Genomic DNA, 24074 nt, shown 5'->3' on the forward strand with positions numbered 1-24074 from the left:
CAAGTGATTCTCCCACCTCAGCCTCCCAAAGTGCTAGAATTATAGACGCGAGCCACCACACCCAAGCCTTTCCTGGAATTTGTATCTGCCCTGTTTTCATCCACTTGTGAAATGTGTTTTATATATACCCTTAATACTTTATAAGTATTTATTTATATCTCTATTTAGCATCCTTTTGAGGAGAACACCTCTAAAATCCTCTTCCCTCCTCTAATCCACTGGTTCCTCGGCTTGTCTGCTGCATAGCTATGAAGTTTGGACTTCTAGTTGCCACTCTTGGATTGTATAACTAATTATTTCATCTCCCTTATTTTGGTGAATTTCATTGTCAGATATCTGTTTGCTAAGAAAAGAATCCATAGGAGTAATTTTATGGGTCTTTATTCTATATTGTATTTGCAATGTGGATAGGTATAGAATTATAGATTGAAAATCATCTTCCCTTAGAATTTTGGATACATTACTGCCTGCCCGTCCCCCCTCCCCCATCATTCAGAATTGCTTTTGATAATTTGTGACATTCTTATTGTCATTCTTTTGTATGTCCTGTTCCCACCCTGCTCCAGGATTTTTCTTGTGGGACTTTTGAAAGTAATCATGCCTAGGTATTTTGTTTTCCCTTTCAAGATGTTTCTGTCCTTTCGTTCCAAGAAAGTTGTCATTGTTCCACTAATTATGCTTGGGTTCTTATGTATTTTATTTATTTATTTAGAGACAGGGTCTCACCCTTTCACCTTGGCTGGAGTGCAGTGGTGCAAACATGGCTCACTGCAGCCTCAACTTTCTGGGCTCAAGTGACCCACTCACCTCAGTCTCCCGGGTGGCTGGGACTACAGGCACATGCCGCCATGCCTGGCTAATTTTTGTGTTTTTTATGGAGATGGGGTTTCTCCATGTTGCCCAGGCTGGTCTCAAACTCCTGGCCTCAAGTGATCCACCCACCTCAGCCTCCAAAAGTGATGGAATTAGAGGCTCCTGACCTCACCCAGCTTTCTTGTGTATTCTGGTTCTGGGAAATGATTTTATGTTACTTCTGGATTAATTGCCATTCTCTCTTTTTGAAATGCTAGTTATTTGGATTTGGGATATCCTAGGTGGACCTTTAAGGCCTCTTTTCTTATTTTTCCCATTTCTTTGTTTTCATGGTACTTTTAGAAAGGTTTCCTCCCCTTTGTCTTTCAGTTTTTCTATTGATTCTTATTTTGGCCATCATATTCTTAATTTGCCCACATTTCTATTCTGATTTCTTTCCTTTTCCTCTTCTTTTTCTTCCTTCCTTTCCCTTCTGTTAGCATCCTGATTCCTGTTCTGTGGGTTCAGTATCATCTTATATCTGTTTGAAACCACTTATTAAAATTTTGTGAAGGTTTTCTTTTGTGCCCTGCATTACCTAGTTTCCTGCAGTTCTCCATGTGATCTGCTTAATTGGTTTCCATCTTTTGTATTCAGGCCTTTGTTCCAGTGTGGGTGCTTTTGATGTTTGACACTAAATCTGAAATGGAAGCTCTGTATCTGGGCAGAATCTGTCAATAGGTGGGCTCTATCTTGGGTCAGATACAGCAATAGCCCCTTTTGAGGGAGCATTTGTTTTGAGGGTCTTTCATCTGGAGAATAAATCTCTCCTCTTCAGCTTGGCTAGTTGTTGCTGGTGGCCCACTGAGGAGATATGATCAACTTTTCCTTATCCAAGTGGCTGCACAGTAATCTCAATAGTATTTGACCCATGTGAATTCATCTGTTCACTTACTCATATTGGATGGGCAGCATCACTTACATTAACAGGCAAGAAGTTTCCAGTTCTGGATAAGATAGAGTAAGCTGGCCAGGCACAGTGGCTCACGCCTTTAATACCGGCACTTTCGGAGGCCGAGGCAGAAGGATCCCTTGAAACCAGAAGTTCTAGACCAGCCTGGCCAACATGGTGAAACCCTGTCTCTACTAAAAATACAAAAATAAGCCACGTGAGGTGGCACACACCCGTAATCCCAGCTACTCGGGAGGCCAAGAGAGGAGAATTGCTTGAACCCAGTGCCACTGCACTCCAGGCTGGGTGACAGAGTCAGACTCTTGTCTCAAGAAAAGAAAAAAAAAAAAAGTTTAGCAAGATTGCTGAATATTAAATCAATTAAAAAAAAAAAAAGAGTAAGCACACTCCACCTTGTCAGTCCTACTGAATACAGTGATAAAACCCGAGCAGAATGCATACAGCAACTATTTGAGGACCCTGAAAAATAAATAATAACAGGCAGATTTAGAACAAAGACCAGAATTTAAAGTACCACCAGCTGGGCGCAGTGGCTTATGCCTGTAATCCCAGCACTTTGGGAGGCCGAAATGGGTGGATCACCTGAGCTCAGGAGTTCCAGACCACCTTGGGCAATATGGTGAAACACCATCTCTACTAAAATACAAAACATTAGCTGGGTATGGTGGCACATGCCTTTAGTCTCAGCTACTCGGGAGGCTGTGGCATGAGAATTGGCTTGAGTCCCGGAGGCAGAGTTTGCAGTGAGCCAAGATCATGCCACTGCACTCCAGCTTGGGCTACAGAGTGAGACTCCGTCTCAAAAAAGAAAAGAAAAAGTATCACCAAACCAGCAGTGAGTTTACCATTTGTTCCCCTTGTTAATCCTCCAGCATAAACATAACACAGCTCCACCTGGAAGTGGAAATGGGCACCAGGACACACCAGGAAAAGCCTTCTGGTTTCAGCCCAAGTGACAGAAAAGGAAACATCTAAAACTTAGAGTGAGCCTCCCCCTTTTTTTCTTCTTTATTCTCATGCAGCCCAGCCCCAAGTAATCATGTAGTGGCAATGGAAGCTTCGATTGCAGGAGCCAAAATTCCAATATAGGAGAACCTTTCTCTCTAATTGGAGTTGTGGGCTCCATTGATTTTTCTCTCTGTGTGTCCTGGCTGGATCCAAGCACATTTGCAGCGGTACAAGGCAATGGGTTAATCAAAAGCCCCATCTTTCTGGGTGGAGGACCAAAGGGAGAGCCCCAGGAAACCAGAAAGCACCAGGTAGATGGCAGAGAGGGAGGAGTTCAGGAAAGTGAGCCATGAAGTTGTTCATGATCCCCTTGGCTCATCCCCAAGGTACACGTGCATGGATCTGTTCCTGATCAGCATAAGAAAGGCTTTTGAGAATGGAATTAACAAAAAGACCACCATCCAAGTCCCAGAATGGCTACACAGTGGCATACATGTGGGATAAATATATAGCATTGCAGGCCAGGCATGGCGGCTCATGCCTATAATCCCAGCACTTTGGGAGGCCAAGGCAGGTGGATTGTTTGAGCCCAGCAGTGAGTTCAAGGCCAGCCTAGGCAACCTGGAGAAACCCTATCTCTACAAAAAATACAAAAATTAGCCAGGCGTGGTGCCATGTGCCTGTGTTTTCAGCTACTTGGGAGGCTGAGGAGGGTGGATCACTTGAACCCAGTAGGTTGAGGCTGCAGTGAGCTATGATGGCACCACTGCACTCCAGCGTAGGTGACAGAGCAAGACGTGATGGAGCAAGACCCTGTCTCAGGCCGGGCGCGGTGGCTCACGCTTGTAATCCCAGCACTTTGGGAGGCCGAGGCGGGCGGATCACAAGGTCAGGAGATCGAGACCACGGTGAAACCCCGTCTCTACTAAAAATACAAAAAAAAATTAGCCGGGCGTGGTGGCGGGCGCCTGTAGTCCCAGCTACTCGGAGAGGCTGAGGCAGGAGAATGGCGTGAACCCGGGAGGCGGAGCTTGCAGTGAGCCGAGATTGCACCACCGCACTCCAGCCTGGGCGACAGAGCGAGACTCCGTCTCAAAAAAAAAAAAAAAAAAAAAAAAGACCCTGTCTCAAAAATAAAAATTAAAAAATAGCATTGCAGGGCTTTGAAAACTGAACTGATACTGGAACCACAGCTCAGAAGACAGGTTACAGCTTGCAGCCTGAATCTAATTACGTCAACTATCTGCTAAAACAAAAGTTTCAGTATTTGTAAGATTTAAACAAGATTGAAGGTTTCAAAACATAATTTTGCATTGTTCAAAATGGATATAATTCAAAATTGGCATACAAAGGGGTAGGAAAATCTCAACTCTTATAGGAAAAGACAGCAGTGCTGAGATGACACAGATGTTGCAATTATTTGACAAAAGACTAAAATATTCAACCGGCAACTGAAAACACTCCGCAGGCAATCCCAAATTCTCTTAAAACCATTAGAAAAAGTAAGTTTCAGCAAAGAAATAGAAGATAGAGGAACCAAATGGCAAAAGCATGTGATGCTGAAAAAGTATTTGAAGAAATAGTTGCTGAAGACATTTCAAGTTTGGCAAAAGATATAAACATGATGATTCAAGAAGCTCACGGAACACAATCAGGATAAACCCAGAGATTTCCACACCCAGACACATCGAAAGCACATTGCTGAAAACTGAGGACGTAAAAATTGTGAAAGCATCCAGAGAAAAGCATACCACATGTGGGGGAACAATTCAAATCACTGTGACTTATCAGAAACTGCAAAGGCCAGAAGATAGTGGCACAATATTTTTTAAGTGATGAAAGACAAGAAATGTTAACCCATATTCTTCTATTCTCAGTTTGCTGGGGAAAAAAAAAATGTTAACCCAGAATTCTCTGTCCAGTGAAATTATCTTTCAAGAATAAAAGTGAAATAAAGCATTCTCAGTTGAAGAAAAACTAAAGAGAAATTATTGCCCACAGTCTACACTGAATAGTCTATTCCTTAGGTATTCTCCTAAGGAAAGTTCTTCAGATATAAATGGTAAATATCTGGGCAAATGTAATAGGTTACTTTCTCCTCTTGATTTCTTTAAAATGAGTTTCATACATTGAAAGAAAAATTATAATGTTGTCTGATGGGGTTTCAAATGCATGTAGATATAATATATGAGATCACTGTAACCTAACATTGGGAGAGAGGAAAGGAACCAGGAATAAAGAAACTAGTATGCTGGTGTCCTAAAATTTTTCCCAATGGGATTTGAATTTATGGAGGTGACAGCACAGGTCAGTGCCAGTGAAAGAATTTACTACTTACATTTGCTAAGACAAGGGGACATGCCATGCCATGCAGGACCACAGGGAAAGCATCAAGGTTTGGTCAGGAGGCAGAAGCAGGCCAGAGGAAATTCTAAGCCAGAGACTTTATTGGGGCTTCTGTGGGAAAGGGAAGGCAGGGCAAGGTAAACAGTTTAGGATTAGATAGTTTGAATAATTCTCACAGGCTCTATAGGGACTGTCTCTGGTTGTCTGGTACCTGGCCTTAGGTTGATTTAGTGCAGGGGAAATATTGGCTTGGTATGTGAGAGTTAAAGAGATGAGAGGGAGCATAGCATTGGGTCAGGCAGTCTGCACCTAAAAGGCATTCTCCAGACAACCTGGGGACCACCCCTAGGAATTAGCTGGTTCTGGAAGGGGCAGCCTCTCTCATGGTCTGAAAGGTCCCCCAACATGTCAAAACATCATATGATATAGAAAATAAGAAACATGATTAATATAAGTGGTATAGTTTTATGAAATGCTAGAATATTGATGATAAGTAGGCTGTGAAAAGAATATGGTAATCAGTGGCACTTAAAAACTATATGAAGAGATATAGATAAAAATGCAGTAAGGGCCGAGCATGGTGGCTCTCACCTGTAATCCCAGCACTTTGGGAGGCTGAGGTGGGTAGATCAGTTGAGCCCGGAAGTTCGAGACCAGCCTGGCAAACATAGCAAAACCCCGTCTCTACTAAAAATACAAAAAATTAACCAGGCGTGGAGGTGTGCACCCATAATCCCAGCTACTCAGGAGGCTGAGATACAAGAATCGCTTGAACCTGGGAGATGGAGGTTGCAGTGAGCCAAGATCCGCGTGCCACTGCACTCAAGCCTGGGCGACAGAGCAAGACTCTGTCTCACAAAGAAAAAAAAATTCAGTAGGTAAATTATTATACTAAGTGTTTGTATGATGCAAAAGAAGCCAAGATAGAACAGGAATCAAATATAGGAAGCAAGCAGAAAACAAGTAAAATGGTGGACAAATTTGCCAATAATTACATTAAATGTAAATCAACACTCCAATTAAAAGACAGGCTCTGTCAGAGTGGATTAAAAACACATAATCAAATTATCTGGTGTCTTCAAGAAACTGAATTCAAATATTACAGGTAAGTAAAATGTAAAAGGAGGAGGAAAGACATGTGCCATGCAAACATTATTTAAAAGAAAGCTGGAGTGTCAATATTACTATCAGTAGCCTTCAGGGCAAAGAAAGTTACCAGAGATTGAGAGAGACACTACATAATGGCAAGAGGGTCAGTTCAAGAAGACATTATGTAACAGTGCTAAATCTTTATATTCCTATCAGTAGAGCTGCAAAATATGTGAACCAAAAACTGGCAGAACTGAAAGGAGAACTTGATAAATCCACAGTTATAGTTGGAGACTTCAACACCCTTCTCTCAACAGTTGATGGAACCATTAAACAGAAAATAAATGAGGATCTAGAGGAACTCAGCACCACCATCAACCAGCCAGGTTCTAATACACATTCATAAAACATCCCACTCAACAACAGCAGAGTACACATTTTTTATGAGCACCCATAGAACTATCAAGATAGACCTTATCCTGGGCTACAAAACAGTGCTCAATAAATTTAAAATAATTGAAATCATACAGTGTTTTGACCACAAAGAGATCCAACTAAAAATCACCAACAGAAGGATAGCAGGAAATCTTCAAAAACTTAAAAACTAAATAACACTTCTAAATTTACGAGTCAAAGGGAAATTTTGAAAAATATATTGAACTAAATGAAAGTGCAGCATATCAAAGTTTCAGAATGCCACTAAAACGGTACTGAAAGGGAAACTTCTGCCACTTAAATGCTTACATTAGAGAAGAAGAGGCTGGGCCCAGTGGCTCACGCCTGAAATCCCAACACTTTGGGAGGCCAAGGTGGGAGGATTGCTGGAGCCCAAGAGTTTGAGACTAACCTTGACAACACAGCAAGACCTTGCCTCTATAATAATAATAAAAGAAAGAAAAGAAAAGTCTTGATAATTTAAGGTTCAAGGAACTAGAAAAAGAAGAGCAGAATAAGCCCAAAGCAAGCAGAAGGAAAATATAATAAAGAGCAGAAATTAATGAAGTTGAAAACACTGACAATAGAGAAAATCAATGAAATGAAGGCTTGTTCTTTGAAAAGATCAATAAAATCGACAAGTCTCTTAGTAACACTAACAAAGATGAGAGAAGCTGCAAACTACTAATACCAGGAATGAAACCAGAGTGTCTTTGCAGACATCAAAAAGATAAGAAAACTACAAACAACTCTACATACATAAATTTGGCAACTTAGTTGAAATGGACCAATTCCTCAAAAGGCACAAACTACCATGGCTCACTTCATATGAAATAGCTATAAGGCTATTGAAAATTATCTATTAAGAAAATTGAATTGATAATTTTTGAACTCCTATAAAAGAAATCTCCAGGCCCAGATTGTTTCACTGGAGAATTCTACAAAATGTCTAAAAAAGAATGAACATCAATTCTACACAGTCTCTTCCGAGATCTGCAAGAGGAGAGAACACTTTCTAACTCATGTACAGCCTGTATTACCCTGATGGTAAACGCAGACAAAAACAGTACCAAAAAGGAAAACTGTAGACCAGAGTCCATACAGATTCTTAACAAAATATTTGCAAATATAATTCAGCAATATGTGAAAGAATTATACACCATAATCACGTAGGGGTTATTCCAGGGATGCAAGGCTGGTTCTGTATTCAGAAGTCAGTGTAACCAACCATATTAACAGGCTTAGGAAGAAAAATAATCACAGGATTATATCAATTGATGCAGTAAAGCATTTGACAAATTTCAACACCCATCCATATTCATGATCCTAGAGAATAGGTAACTTCCTCAATGTGATAAAGAATGTCGGCAAAAACTTTCCCTGTTACATCATTCTTAATGGTGAGAAAGACTTGAGTGCTTTTCCCTGTAGATCATTAACAAGGCAAGCATACCCACTCTCACCACTGCTCCCCAACATAGTGCTGTACTGTCTAGCCACTGCAGTAAGGCAAGAAAATAAACGGCATATAAATCAGAAAAGAAGAAATATTTGTAGATGACATAATTGTCTGTGTAGGAATTCCCCAGGAAACTACACATACACACAGATCCTTGAACTTTTAATAGGAATAAGTGAGTTCAGGAAGGTTTCAAGATACACGATTAACATACAGAAATCAATTACATTTGTATATACTAACAATGGACACATAGAAACCAAAATTTAAAGTACAACACTGTACAATCAGTCAGAAAAATAAAATTCTTAAAACATGAAATCTAGCAAAACATGCACAGGATTTGTATTCTCAAAACTCAAAAGTCTAACGAAAGAAAGCAAGTGAGATCTAAATAAATGGAGAGAAATACCAGGTTCATGGATCAGGAGACTCAGCAGATGTCAGTTATGCTCAGATTCATGTCACTTAATTGTCAGCACAATTGCTGATAAAATTCCTGCAAGATATTTTGTAGACACAGACAAAATTATTCTAAAATGTGTATGGGAAGACAAAGGAACTGGAATAATTAAAGCAATTTAAAAAATTATAAAGAGGGCGCAAATCATTACCCAATTTTAAGAAATTATACAGTTACAGTAATCAAAACGGTGTGGTCTTGATGAAGGAATAGATACACAGATTAGAACAGAATAGGGAACTCACAAGTAGCTCCCCACAAGTATGGCGAAGTGTTTTTTTGACAAAAGTGCAATTCAGTGGTGAAAGAATAGCCTTTTCAAGAAATGGTGCTAGAGCAATATTATACCTATAGGCAAAAACATGAAGCTCAAGCTAACCCTCACACCTTCTTTTAAAATGTACTAAAAATGGATCATAGGTTTAAATGTAAAACTTAGAAGATAACATTGGAGAGGTCTTCAGTACCCCAGACTTGGTGAAGAATAAAATCTATAAACTGAACTTCCTTAAAATTAAAAACTTGTTGTCACAAAACACCCTGTTAAGAGGATGGGAAGACAAACTACAGACCAGGAGAAATATCTACAAGCCACATATTTGACAAAAGACTCTTAGAATATATAAAGAGCTCTCAAAACTCAACAGTAAAGAAACAATCCAGTTAGAAAATAGACAGAAGGATACTAGAGACTAGAAAGCATAGGGAGAGATTTGTTAATAGATACAAAATTACACCTCCCTGGGGAGAATAAATTCTGGTGTTCCGTATCACTGTAGAATGACTATAGTTAACAATAATATATAATTTCAAATAGCTAGAAGGAGGATATAGAGTGCTCCCAACACAGAGAAATGCTAAATGTTTGAAATGGATATGCTAATTACCCTGTTCTGATCACTATACATTATATGTATTGAGACTTCCGTGTGTAACTCATGAATATATACAATCAGCCGGGCACAGTAGCTCACGCCAGCATTCACTTGTTCTATTAGATCTGCATTTAATTTAACAGTCTGGTTTTCTTTAGAAAACAGACAAAAAATCATAGGATATAGACTGTTTCAGTCAGTAGCAACTAATTGTAATCCCAGCAATTTGGGAGGCGGAGGCAGGGGGATCACCTGAGGTCAGGAGTTCAAGACCAGCTTGGCCAACATGGTGAAACCCCATCTCTACTAAAAATACAAAATTAGCCAGGTGTGGTGGCACATGCCTGTAATCCCAGCTACTTGGGAGGCTGAGGCAGGAGAGTTGCTTGAACCTGGGAGATCGTGCCATTCCACTCCAGCCTGGGTGACTAGAACAAAACTCCATCTCAAAAAAAAAAATATATATATATATATATGTATATATATATATATACAATCATTATTTGTCAATTAAAAATTTTAAAAAATTGTTTTTAGTGATAGGGTCTCGCTCTTTTGCCCAGGCTGGAATGCAGTGACATGATCTCAGCTTACTGCAGCCTCAGTCTCCTGGGCTGAAGCAATCCTCCCATCTCAGCCTCCCAAGTAGCTGGAACTACAGGCACACACCACCATTCCCAGCTTATTTTTTGTAGAAATGGGGAAATTTAAAGAAAACTACTTTTTTTAATTTTTTGTTTCAATACCAACATCTGAGAACAGCAATACTGTCCAGCATTCACTTGTTCTGTTAGATCTGCATTTAATTTAACAGTCTGGTTTTCTAAAGAAAACTGACAAAAAAAATCATACAGGATATAGATTGTTTCAACCAGCTGGAAAAAAAATCTTTTGGTAATGTTATTCTTGCTTCTTAATAAACTTGCTTTTGCTTTGAAAAAAAAAATTAATGTTATTCTTTATGCCTTTAAGAAATCTGGAAACCAAGGGTAATAGTAGCAAAAGTCAAGATTTGTTCTGTAGTCAATCACTTGATTTGATTATCTTATCTCTTGATTATGTCATGGAAGTAATAAATTACTGGTAGCAAGCAAAGATGTCTTTTCATTAGAAATGTAAATAAATCCAGCCTTGGGATTATTCCCTGTGTAGCTCAGCAAATCCCTAAGATCACATTGCATAAAATGTTACAAAATACCCACCTTTTAGATTTAGATGCAAATTTTTCAGTTCCTCTAAAGATGATTTAAGCAAGTTATATCTGTTATTTTCAATGTTTTATTTAAAACATGACATTTTGTTCAAAATTACAAACATGCTTGTGATTTTTATAAAATCGGCCTGGCATTTGTAGTTACATGGTAATTTATTATGTGCTATAAGGAACTTTTGTAAATTGACCTAATTTCTTATTTTCTCTTTACAGGAATATATTAAAGGAATCTGTGAACCTGAACTAGAAGAAAGAGAATGTTACCCCAAGGACATGCACTGCATTTTTGTTGGGGCAGAGAGCCTGTTTCTGAAAAGCTTGATTCAGGATACTTGTGCTGACCTCTGCATTCTGGACATTGGCCTTCTTGGCATCAGAGGAAGTGCTGAGGCCGTGGTCATGGCTAGGAGTCACATTCAACAATTTGTAAAGCTCTTTGAAAATAAAGAGAACCTACCCAGTAGTCAGAAAGAATCAGAGGTGAAAAGGGAATTCAAACAATTTGTTGAAGCCCATGCAGACAATTACACAATGGATTTGTTGATTTTGCCCACTTCCTTGAAAAAAGAACTTTTAACACTCACACAAGGTGAGGAGAATCTCTTTGAAACAGGAAATGATGTTACTGAAATTAGAGATTCTCAACAAACAGAGTTTACACAGAATGCTGCCACAGGGCTGAATATTTCCAGAGATGAAACTGTTTTGCAGGAAGAGGCAAGAAATAAAGCTGGGACTCCTGTTTCTGAGCTTACAAAACAAATGGACACAGTCCTTTCTAGCTCACCAGATGTGCTTTTTGATCCAATAAATGGTCTAACCCCAGATGAAGAGGCACTTTCTAATGAGAGAATTTGTCAGAAAAGGAGATTTTCTGATTCTGAAGAAAGGCATACAAAGAAGCAGTTTTCTTTGGAAAATGTTCAGGAGGGGGAGATTTTACATGATGCTAAGACATTGGCTGGAAATGTCATAGCTGACCTATCTGATTCTTCTACTGATTCTGAAAATTTAAGTCCAGATATAAAAGAAACTACTGAGGAAATGGAATACAACATCCTCGTGAACTTTTTTAAAACCATGGGCTACTCCCAAGAAATTGTTGAAAAGGTCATTAAGGTGTATGGACCATCTACTGAACCATTATTGCTCTTAGAGGAAATTGAAAAAGAAAATAAAAGATTCCAAGAAGACAGAGAATTTTCAGCTGGTACAATGTATCCAGAGACCAACAAAACCAAAAATAAAGGTGTTTATAGCAGCACAAATGAGCTTACAACTGATTCCACTCCAAAGAAAACACAGGCTCACACACAGCAAAATATGGTAGAAAAATTTTCCCAGTTACCATTCAAAGTGGAAGCTAAACCATGTACCTCAAATTGCAGAATTAATACTTTCAGAACAGTGCCAATAGAACAGAAACATGAAGTCTGGGGTTCAAACCAGAACTACATTTGTAACACAGACCCTGAAACTGATGGCCTTTCACCTTCTGTTGCCTCTCCAAGTCCCAAAGAAGTCAATTTTGTTTCAAGGGGAGCTTCAAGTCACCAGCCCAGAGTTCCACTTTTTCCTGAAAATGGTTTACACCAGCAGCCAGAACCCTTGCTTCCAAATAATATGAAATCTGCCTGTGAAAAACGTTTAGGATGTTGTAGTTCTCCTCATTCTAAGCCAAATTGCTCAACCCTTTCTCCATCAACACCACTGCCCCAGCTGTTACCTTCAGTTACTGATTCAAGGTCGGCAGGACCTTCTGATCATATTGATTCGTCAGTTACTGGGGTTCAAAGGTTTCGAGATACTCTGAAAGTACCCTACAAGCTGGAATTAAAAAATGAACCAGGGAGAATGGATTTGAAACACATTGTTATAGATGGGAGCAATGTTGCAATTACGTAAGTCCATTCTCTGCAGATTATTTTATTTTAAAAAGGGCTCTAAATGGTGTCTCAGAATCACATGTATATAAGAACTATACATACATGTTATATATAGTTGATCTGTAGCCTTAGGGTCGGTTGGTGGAGGGGAATGGGAACCAACTGGTTGGAAAGGTTTTGTCAGTCCATCTTCTGGATTCATGAACTTTACTTCACTCTGCTGAACTTAATTTCTAAGGGCAAGAGAGGATAGAAAATTATCTTTTCACATTGCATTGCTCAGTGATATGTAGTATAGTGACTTTTAAGTCATTAAATTCTTAATACTGTGAGTACCATTATGTTCTAATCTAAATAAGAGAACACAGCTTAAAGCAAAAGGATTTTTTTATCTTATTGTGCTGGAGTATGCCTGATCTCTAGCCAAGAGTGTGCAGTGCTAATAGATGTGATGGACTTCTGTGGATAGAGCAGTGGCAATTTCCTTTCAAAAGTAGTCAGTTTGAGCTTCATTGTGGGCTTCTGCTCTTACTAAAAGTTTATAATATTTGTTTTTAGTGAAAGACATCATTTAATGAACCTGTTGTTTCTAGTTAGCCTGTCTTGGAACTCCTCTTAGTTGAAAATCCTCTGATTTGAAACCTGTACGCTTGGGTTTCTTTTCTAAGGGGCAGTTTAAGATTGTGGCTAAGGAGAGTGTGAGGGTCAAGAGCCTCCCCGCACTGTGAACCAGCTGTTTGATTTGGGGCAGGTCACTTAACTGTTCGGAGTTTCAGTTGCTGCAATCTGTTGCCTTCTGACCTGTCCTTGAGGACATCTTTACCATATCATTTCAACAACTATGTAAAGTCTGCCTTCAGTTTTCAAAACCAGTCACCCCATTGTTAAAAAAAAACTTAGGGCAAATTACATTTAGCAGAGTTGATCTGCACGAACAATGATTTATGAATCTGGCAGCACCCTAAACCAGGAGAGGTTCAGAGAGCTTCACCCAGCAATGAGGGCTGGCAGTATTTATAGGCAGAAAAGGGAAGTGCCCTGCAGAAACAGCTTGATTGCCTACAGGTTGGCATTTGCCTTATCCAGGCATCCTGTGATGAGGCATTTGCCTTATGTAGAAGTGGTCTGAACAATTGGCAGCCTGTGATTGGCTGAGACTCAGCCATATTTTTTTACAAAAATACTCTTAGGTTGCCATTTGTTCACATACTAAGGTTGCAGGTCACTATGTATGGAGGCACTTTTAGGCCAAATTTAATTTAATTTAACACCATTGATTTTTGAAGAAATATTCAAGGTCTGGCATTTTAAGTAGCCACAATTCAAGAAACAGGGCACCTGGACATGGAATGAGGGAGAAGTTGCCAAATCTTAAAAATACTTTTCTGAATTGCTGAATGTTAGTGTAACTTCTTTCTTAGGAGTTCTGAGAGATCAGTAAATGCCCTGAGTTTTTAAGAATACCTATTAGGATTGAAAAATAAATGTTATTTTTGAAATATATGTTTATAGTATATTTGTAATTTTTTGTTTTGTAAATTTTTTATTAGGATTTTCAAATACACAAGATAAGATAATGAATTCCCATGGGTTCATCACCCACCTTCAACAATTACCAGCTCATGATCAGTCTCGTTTCATCCTAGCCCTTACTTCTTCCTTCACCCCTATTATTTTAAAGGAAATCTCAGATATATGTTCATAAATATTTTAATATGTATTTTTTAAAATATAAGGATTCTTCTGCTTTTTATTATTTGAATGAATTATCAATGCTGTGTTTTGCTGTCAAAAAGAAAATGTCATCATTTCAGATGTTAAAGTTTGAAGACAGGCAGCAAAAATATGCAATATGCTTATCTTCATTTCCAAATAATACTGTTTATTGTCATTTCACTTTGGTGTTTTTGGCAGCCCTGTTAGGGGAAACCCAGCAAATGACCCGCAGCTGCATAGCGATATCTAAGCAAAAATGTCACTTCAGTCACCCACACCCCAAGCCTGGAACAAGTTCTTCATTGTTACGATTTCTTGAGCCAACCGGTGACACAAAATTTAGGTCAACAATTGTGAGCAATTCTCATCCTCTTTCACTTTTCTATATGTGGAAGGATTTTCCAAATAGGAAATGCAAGTTAACATAGAATGAGCAGTGATCCTGATGCTTTTTAAAAACGTTTTGGGGTAGTTAACAGGCATATTTCTCAGCAGGGTCACTGTTGGAATTTAGAGTGGTGCTGCCTATCCGTGACAGGATGTTTTGCAAATCTAGTCCCTCCCACTTTGCTTATAATATCCTTCCCCAGTCGTTGTGACACCCCAAACACACTCCCACATATTTCCTAATGCCCTGAGTACAGTATCATCTCTTTTGAAAACCACCAATTATTACACTAAGGGAAAGCTGCAAGCTTTCTTTTTTATTTTTTATTTTTTATTTTTTTTGGAAAACTGATTGTTTTGGGAGGATTTACAGTTTCTTTGGATTCACAGATGTCTCTGTTTAAAGGCAATACTTTTACAAGAGAATGTGTTACTTTAAGAAGACAGACTTGTACTTAATTTGATGTAAATTGATCTGAAAATATCAGTAATTAAGATTTACCCATATTCTAGGAAGAAACTGCGTAATGGGCATAGAGTTTTATTTTGGAGTGACAAACATTTTGGAACTAGATGTAAGTGGTGGTTGCACAGCATTGCGAACGTAGTAAATGCTATTGAATTGATTATTTTAGTCATGTGAATTTTACCTCAGTTTTTTTTGGAAGTTGGAAAAAAAATCAGCCCTTACTTTAAATCAATTGCTTCAATGTTAAGTGTGAATTAACTTTGACTAGATTCCATGAAGAAACTGATTTGTGTTTCTTCTGTTCAATGAACTACCTCTAATACCCATAGTCCCTGACACATAGTAGGAGCTCAGTAAAAACTTGTTGATGAATTAAAGGCAAATTTTTCTTTTTTTAAGAGGTAAAGTCTCACTATTTTGCCCAGGCTGGACTCAAACTCTTGGGCTCAGGCAATCTTTCCTAGTAGCTGAGGCTATAGGCACACCTTACTATGCCCAGTTTAGGATTTTTTTAGTGGCTTTTTACTACCCATTTGTAACTTCATGGTTACTATTCCGGTGGCCAGTTTAGATTTTTAACTGAGGCCATATATTTAATGCAACAAATATTTGAGATTTTAAAGCCGAATCACCCATTATTATGTGTCAGGCACTGTATTTTTAAAAATACAACCTTCACACCAATCGTGAGGCAAAAGTTATAATTTATACAACATGAAGTGACTTAAAAATGTTTTCCAGGGTTACATAGATAGAGATTTGGGCCCATAATGTCTTTCCCCAGAGCTGCCGTATACCCTCTCTCCTCCAGCAGAAGTTAAGGTTGGAATTTGCAGGCCAAGGCATCACTGGATACTTAAGTCTTGGGTTGCATAGCACTGCTGACTAAAGCTCACTGATTTGACCCAAGTAGTTGGGGAAGTACTTATTTGAGTCCTTAAGCAATAGGATCTGTTGGTGTGAGCCCCACCCTAAAGCAGCTTAGGCCCACCCTTTGATGTATTTTTGTAAAGCCTTTGTTCATTTGCCTATCAAGAATGAGGTCTGCAGCCCATACCACTGTGAAAACCTCCACAGTACCCTGTTTAATGCTGCCAATTTTGTATATCTTGTTCTTGCCCTCTTGTCACCATGAATGAGTCAAATTATGAGTAAGTGGAAATTGTGGTGTATGGCTAGACAGCACAGTAGTGGCCAAGAAACATTTGGGCTCTGTCAGCCTGAAACTTCAGCATGTGAGCCCCTGACATATGGGGTGATAGTTTTCCATGTAGATGGGGTTTGCCCCTTCCCTTGCCAGAATTAAGTATTTTAACCATTTTTTTTTCATACTAGTCTTTTCCATATTAGGGTTCCATAAAAAGAAACCGCTTTTTCCTGGGTAACTCAGAAAGGACTTTCCACTGTCCCCACACTGCCCTGTCTGGTGCCATGGCTGCCATGAGTTGTTATCAGCTGTGTGTCACCCGTCTCTCCTCCACTTTGGACACTTTCTTTTAGTTGCCAGCATTCTGTAATATGGCAAACAACCAGATGATATAACCTTTAACCAATTATATGGAAGCAGGCATTTAAATCTCTTGAGGGCCTGCACACCTGGCCTCCCAGACTTGATAACTGTTCATTCTGCATTTGGAGCTGGGAGCCCCAGAGCTTTGGCCTTCCCATAAGTAGCAAGGTGTTATTATATATATACTTTGTCTCTGGGTCGAAATAGACCTTTGGTCTGGGTTTACCTGTCAACATGCTACTCTGGTTTGATTGCAGAGAGGCTAGGAGACAGTGATGAGTAAGCACATGTCTGCCTGCTCAGGGTATAGGACTTGAAGTAGGAAGAAGGGTCCTTAATCGGCCCTCTGTATTATTTTGAGGACAATAATTTGGCTTCACTTAATTTTTTGTTGTAGTTTTATTTTTTAGGTAAATCTGTATGTTCTCCACCAGAATTTTGAACCTCTATTTTAATTCCATTCCTGAGATTTTTTTAGAGTATCAAAAGTGATATGATCTTATCACTGAGAATAACACTTTGGAGTTTAGTTGAGAGCTGATGTTTCTAGAAACTCCATCTGTTCCCCCTCTAGACTTGTAAGGAGTCCAGGGCAGCAGAATTCATCGGTCTGCATTTCCTCCCTTGTTACGTAGTGACCCAGTGGAATTGAACTGGATACTCCTCCTCTATCCAGTTCCTCCTCTTGCCATCACCAGAAGCTGTTAAGGAAAAGAGGGAGAGTAGGTAGCACACATTTGTATCTGTCAAATAATCAGGGAGCCACCTTAGAAGCCTTTTCAGTGCAGTTACCTCAAGGGTTATCCTTTTGAGGACTAAATATACATATTTCTTGGTTTTTCTAAGAACCAGCAGGTTGTTCTGTTGTGGATTTTCGAATTAGGGCTGTGGTTGATGTTAACTCTAGGCATGTCCCTGCTGTTAAGCAATTAGAGTGATGGATGATTTATTGTTTTTGAAAGATTAAAAAAGGCCCCCTTTAAAGAACCACCCCCAGTCTTTTTTCTAGTTAAAAATGTCACTTTGTTACCCTCTTGCCATATTTGAATGCCTTTAGATAAACAAAGCACTCCTGAATTATCAAGATTGGATGTGTTTATTTACATATATTTTTGGGGGTAGGAGCCTCTGAAATATTTATGGTTCACTGAAAAAGAAATAGCCTTCAAAAAGAGGAGTCTGTGTAGCTCTTCTGAATCTCACAGAGCGTTAGATGTTCGTGAAGTGTCCAGCCTCTTCCTGCTCTGAGGGAACGCACGTGCAGGTGGGGTGACAATCCCACTGTGGGGTCATGGATAGGGCAGGCGTGAGGAAGCCGGAGTATGATCCAGCTCATCCCCCTGGCTGTGCAACCCAGGCAAACTGCTCTTTCCCTAGTGACTCCTTTTTCTAACAGGCATCTAAATGCCATTCTATCTCTGTGATTCTGGTGCACCATACAGGATTGGAACTCAGAAGAGGAAGGAGGCTGAGAGAGGCCCTATGTCTAGAAATAGCTTCATAGAAGAAGAGGGGCCAGAATTCAGCCCATTCAGTCCTGAGGGCATTTGAAGAAGGTGCAAGGAAAGGTGCAAGAGCATTGCACGTACAGAAAGCAATATAAGGAAAGACTCAGAGACCGGGAGGGGTGAGATAGCAAGACCTGGCCAAAACCAAGAGGGTTGTCGCATGGTAGTGGAAGGGTCACTTGGCCAGATCCTTTCTGATGAGTCAGACGAGGAGGGGTCCTGGAAGCCAGGTAGTGTAGGACAGTGCCTTTGAAGGCCCTGAGCAGAATCAAAGGCCTTGGGCTGCATTTAATAGTTTCACTGGAATTTGCAGGGTAGGTTGGAATTAGGAGAGCCTGGGTTTAACTCGGGACACATATGCCCATCATGGCAGGACTTTCAAGTGAAGTATTTCTACAAAGCAGTTTCGGCGTGCAGCATTAGACGTGGAGAGAAGATAGGACTGAAGATGCAGGGAGTATTGTCGCTGGAATCTAAGCAACCATTGAAGCTGTGAACATAGATTATGCTAATTTCATAAATTACAGCATCACTGAGATTTTAGTCTGTCTTTCTAATATCCATGAGTAGACAAATTACCACCTGCAGAATTTTAAACTTTTAACACTTTTTTATCTCCACTTTTAATTAACTGCTGGAGGTAAAATTTAAGTACTTTCTTCCTTTCCACTGAAATGTGTTATGGATGGAAGGGTGGGCATTTTTTAATCCTCTGTACCAAGGATTGTAAACTATGGGCCAAATCAGGCCCGCCACCTGTTTTTGTAAATGTGGAACACAGCCGCACACATTCACTTACAGTTGTCTGTGGCTGTTTTCACACCTGTTTTCACATGCAGAGTTGGGTAGTATGACAGAGACTGTGTGGCTCTTAACAGAAAAACTGTGCTGACCCGTGTTCTCTACTGTTCATTGTTGTTGTTGTTGTTTTAATTTTTTTTTTTTTTTACCTTTTCTCCCTGCTTTCTGCTTTCTTAAAAGAGCCTTTCATGGCCCCCCATTAGTTTCATTTTAGTCTTGCCCTCAACGTGTTTCTCGTAAGCTGTAAACTGGGTAAATATAGCCATTCCCTAAAAAGAGTGGAGCCCTCTTGGGACGGGACACAGCAGCATCTTCGGAGGTTGCAGGGGTTATGACCGTGTCACATCTTTGTCCCTTTCTTCTGTCACAGGGAACAAGTATTACCATGGAGCTCACTGCCTTCTATCACAACAACACACCCAGTTAGATTAACAAAATGTGAGAAAAATCCTAAGGCACTGTTAAGAGTTCTGTCCCCTACAGTGGGTTCCATCCTAACTTTATGCAACTAAATGCCAAAAATGTAAGAATATTAAAGGAAACTTTGTTCTTACTGTTTGTTGTATGTGTATGTTAACTTTCCATGGTGAAACTTACTGTGCTTTAAACAGAAATAAATTTTACTTATTTTCTTTACTTTGTTATTTCTAGCCATGGTCTGAAAAAGTTCTTTTCTTGTCGCGGAATTGCAATTGCAGTTGAATATTTTTGGAAGCTTGGCAACAGAAACATCACTGTATTTGTCCCTCAGTGGAGAACAAGGCGTGATCCTAATGTCACAGGTGAGGCAAACTGATTTTTTCAGATTTCTAGTGAAATGTTTAATGAGTCGGCTTATAATTGCAACGCATGCTATTTAGAATAGAGCTGTGTGCCATAGGCAGCAGCTTTAAAAATAAAATTGTAAATCTACTGCACCTAGCAAAACATCAGTTGAGGACAGTGCCACAGCATCACAAATACTAGGGGGTAGGATGGAAAGTTAACATAGTTATTTATACTGGAAGTTATGTTAAGGGTTCATTATATATCACATTTTCTTTTTACTTTCTAAAAAATATCTTTTTATTAGGCTGGATTTCTGACTGTTTAGATAGTATTTTTGAAGTCACTTCATAAATTTGGGCCCTTCAAGTTATGTCTTTTTAACAGTCTATTTAAGGCTTAATATAAATCATTTCTGTTAACCATAAAGTACTCTGGCTGACTTGCAGGCCACACACGAAAGATTTGAACTTATTATGAAACATGAAATGTTCCAGAGAAACTTCAGGTTGTTTGTGTCATAGGTCATGATAGGAAGATAGGTGAAAGGGCTGTGCCAGGCAACTTAACACATCAGAGGGCCTGGAAAAATAAAGTAGATTGTGGGGAAGGAGGGTCAGTACAGGACTTGCCTAGCACATTAAACAGGAAGTGAAATTTAGTCACTAGTGGGGCAGAAATGGTCAAACCACACAATTCCCAAGTATTCCCAACTTCCCCCATTTTGAAGAGCATATTCATCTTAACAGAGGGTACATAAGGAATGAAGCAGATCCACTCATTTTGTTATTTTTGCGATTGGATCCCTGAAGGAGTCTCTCTCTTTTTTTTTTTTTTTTTTTTTTCTGAGACGGAGTCTTGCTCTGTCGCTCAGGCTGGGGTGCAGTGGCATGATCTCGGCTCACTGCAATCTCCGCCTCCTGGGTTCAAGCAGTTCTGCTTCAGCCTCTCGAGTAGCTGGGACTGCAGACACGCATCACCACTCCGGGCTAATTTTTGTATTTTTAGTAGAGATGGGGTTTCATCATATTGGCCAGGCTGGTCTCGAACTCCTGACCTTGTGATCCACCCACCTCAGCCTCCCAAAGTGCTGGGATTACAGGCAGGAGCCACCATGCCCTGCCGAAGGAGTCTCTTAATGCTTAACAAAGCTCTGCATTGCTTAAGTCAGTGGTGAGTACCATTGTAGGGAATGCAGGTGTGGGAATCCCAGGCCCTGAGCTTTTAGCTGCTTTTGCCCATTACTGGTTTTCTAAAATGTAGCTTTGACCCTCCATTCTCCACTGTCACCACCCATCCCCATGAAAACTGGCGAATATTTGTATGGACACCTTTGAGAAGTTGGATAGGAGGCCAGTAGGAGGAGGCTTCAACAGACTCTTGGCATAGGGATCTTTCTTGGGGTAGAACCATTTGTCCCTCCTATCCCTAGATCTGCCCTAGCCCCACCCCTACCCTCTCTTAGGGTCTCTTATCATCCCTCTCTTTGTCCTCTACTTCTTGTAGTATAGCTCTGAAAGAGTTTTTGATGGTAGGCTTCATTAAATACCCAGGCTGGAGTGCAGCAGTGCAGTCTCAGCTCACTGCAACCTCTGCCTCCCGGGTTCAAGCGATTCTCTTGCCTCAGCCTCCTGAGTAACTGGGATTACAGGCATGCACCACCACACCTGCCTAATTTTGTATTTTTAGTAGAGACAGGGTTTCATCATGTTGGCCAGTCTGGTCTTGAACTCCTGACCTCAAGTAATCCACCTGCCTCAGCCTCCCAAAGTGCTGGGATTAGAGGCGTGAGCCACCATGCCTGTCCTACTATTCTTGAGAGGCAAATGAGTTTAATCTTTTTATGTTTAAAAAATAACTGAAGTTAGTTCATATGTTGTTTTTGCCTTAGTTTGGGTCTTGCTTGTATTTTTTTTTTCTTCCTAGTGAGTTAGTAAAATTGAGTCAATAGAAAAAAGGTTTTCTACAGCTCTCCAAGTGAAACATTTGAGTGTACTTTCATTTCTTGATACATTTGAGAAGATAGCCCTTTTCTGAATGTATATTCAACTTATTCCATGAACAGAACAGCACTTCTTAACCCAGCTCCAGGAGCTCGGAATATTATCTTTAACTCCTGCCCGGATGGTCTTTGGAGAAAGAATTGCTTCTCATGATGACAGGTATGAAAGGCCATTCTCCTTCCTAAGGTTGGAGTGGGGTGGTGAGGAGCCAGCCACCTGCTCTGCTGGACAGGTCCACACTTTTAGAGGACCTGCTTGATGCAGTGGGTTTAATATTTATGGTCATTAAGGTGATATGCTCAGTGATATTTGCTACATAGTTTTTAGAAACACCACAAAAGAAACTCTTTTTGTGTTTTAGTAAAACATGGCTGAAAATCTATAAGTAAAAGCAGATATTGTAGTCTCTGGTTGGTAGGTGCTAAAAGTAATGTTTGTCTTGTCTTAGTGTGGCAGGCTTGAAAATGGTTTCACATATTATCTCCTCTCAGTCTACTTTTGGTCAGTGACTTAGCCTATTGTAATGCCTGGGTCCTCAGGGTTTCTTCTACATAATAGAAGTGTCTCAACTGACCCTACTGTGATAGGAGTAAGCTGCATTTCTTTTCTTTTTTTTTTTTTTTTTTCTTGAGATGGAGTCTCACTCTGTCACGTAGGCTGGAGTGCAGTGGCGCGATCTCAGCTCACTGCAACCTCTGCCTCCTGGGTTCAAGCAATTCTCCTGCCTCGGCCTCCCAAGCAGCTGGGATTACAGGCACATACCACCACGCCCAGCTAATTTTTGTATTTCTAGTTTAGCAGGTTGCAGTGAGACAGGGTTTTTCCATGTTGGCCAGGGTGATCTTGAACTCCTGACCTCAGGTGATCTGCCCACCTTGGCCTCCCAAAGTGCTGGGATTACAGGTGTAAGCCACCACACCTGGCCTATAAGCCACCACACCTGGCCTATAAGCCTGCATTTCTTAGCTTGGCATATAACTCAGGAAGCAGGTACTAGTGCATCTGAGTCACCAAGATTTAGTCTGTACCTTTTAAATATTTCGTTTTGTTTTTGAGATAGAGTTTCACTGTCTCACCCAGGCTGGAGTGCAATGGCACAATCTCGGCTCATTGCAACCTCCGCCTCTCAGGTTCAAGCCGTTCTCCTGCCTCAGCCTCCCAAGTAGCTGGGATTACAGGCATGTACCACCACGCCTGGCTAATTTTTGTATTTTTTGTAGAGATAGGGTTTCACTATGTTGATAAGGCTGGTCTCAAACTCCTGACCTCAGATGATCCACCCATCGCAGCCTCCCAAAGTGCTGGGATTACAGGCATGAGTCACTGCCGCTGGCCCTTTTTAAATTTTTTCTAAAAACTTTATTGAGCACTAACCAAATCTGATACACCGAGGTAGGTTCTGGGGACATGCATGATTCAGATGCACCTTCTGCCCTAACAAATTTTGAGAAGACATGTGCATAAGTAACAGAAGGGAGTTTTGCTGTGGTTGAATAAGAGAAGGTTCCAAACTTAACCAATGGAAATAGGACCAGTTTTTAAAATCCTCCTCATGGTATGAAATTAGTAGCAAGTCTACTAGTATTTGGGAGCCTAGTGGTAGCTGTTTTATTCTTTTCTCCCCTGCATTTGCCCCGTTTATTTTCATCTGGCTTATAGCACTGACAACACCCCTGGTGTTTTTGCCTGTGTTCCACCAAAACACCACTCCGTTGAAGATAGTGTTTAGCTTGTGACCCAAGCTAGTGAATGATAGTCAAATGGGTAAGAGATGAAAAGAGGGCCTGAGCAGAAGGATGGGGGGCTTGGGACCACAGCAGACATATGTTCATTCACCAAAAGGGCCTTCTCATTGACAGTCCCTTGCCCTGCACCAGGCTGGTATGCAAGACCAGATCTGATGGGTGAGAATCAGGTGGCACAGAAGAGCCGAAAGAGGATACCATATGTGGGTGGCTGGGGGATAGGTGAGAAGTACTAGAAGGCGGAATGGAAGGACACTTCTTTCTCAGCCCTGTGACACGGGCAAGGACCCTGCAGGGCTCAGGTCCTTTAACACAGCAGCTTCATTCTCACACCAGCAGGGTTGGAACACACGCACAAGTATGCAGACTAAGCTCTTGGTTGGCTGATATGGCTCTTTGGGTTTTTAGACGACGTGCATATATGTTCTCATTCATAGTACATGAACTCAGAAGCCTTACTGCCTATTTTTGTTAGTACTTCTGGGCAAACAAACAATACCACTTACAACTCACGCCAGTTAGAAATCATTTGTAAAATGTTATTTAATAAAGCCAAAGAACTACATCATATTTACTTTCCAAGGTTTTCTAAGATCTCTGAAACTAATGAGGTTTTTTAAATCCCCGTTAAGTACTCATCACTGCCAGTAAAAGCAGTTGTCTTTACCTTTAATTCCAGTGAGTCCCTTAA

The 24074-nt window shown here is 40.3% G+C and overlaps 1 protein-coding gene across 2 annotated transcripts in view; it reads left to right on the forward strand.

Annotated features, from left to right (window-relative positions):
• The window catches only part of N4BP1 (NEDD4 binding protein 1), a 71264-nt gene that overhangs the window by 36819 nt on the left and 10371 nt on the right, over window positions 1-24074 (forward strand). For both annotated transcript variants that reach the window (XM_055297901.2, XM_063611889.1), the window contains exons 2-4: window positions 10807-12494; window positions 19522-19652; window positions 21701-21797. In XM_055297901.2, coding sequence (XP_055153876.1) covers window positions 10807-12494; window positions 19522-19652; window positions 21701-21797 — 1916 coding nt within the window. The remainder of the gene's footprint in view (window positions 1-10806; window positions 12495-19521; window positions 19653-21700; window positions 21798-24074) is intronic.

This window comes from Symphalangus syndactylus, chromosome 11, assembly GCF_028878055.3.
Source record: "Symphalangus syndactylus isolate Jambi chromosome 11, NHGRI_mSymSyn1-v2.1_pri, whole genome shotgun sequence".
Lineage (NCBI taxonomy): Eukaryota > Metazoa > Chordata > Mammalia > Primates > Hylobatidae > Symphalangus > Symphalangus syndactylus.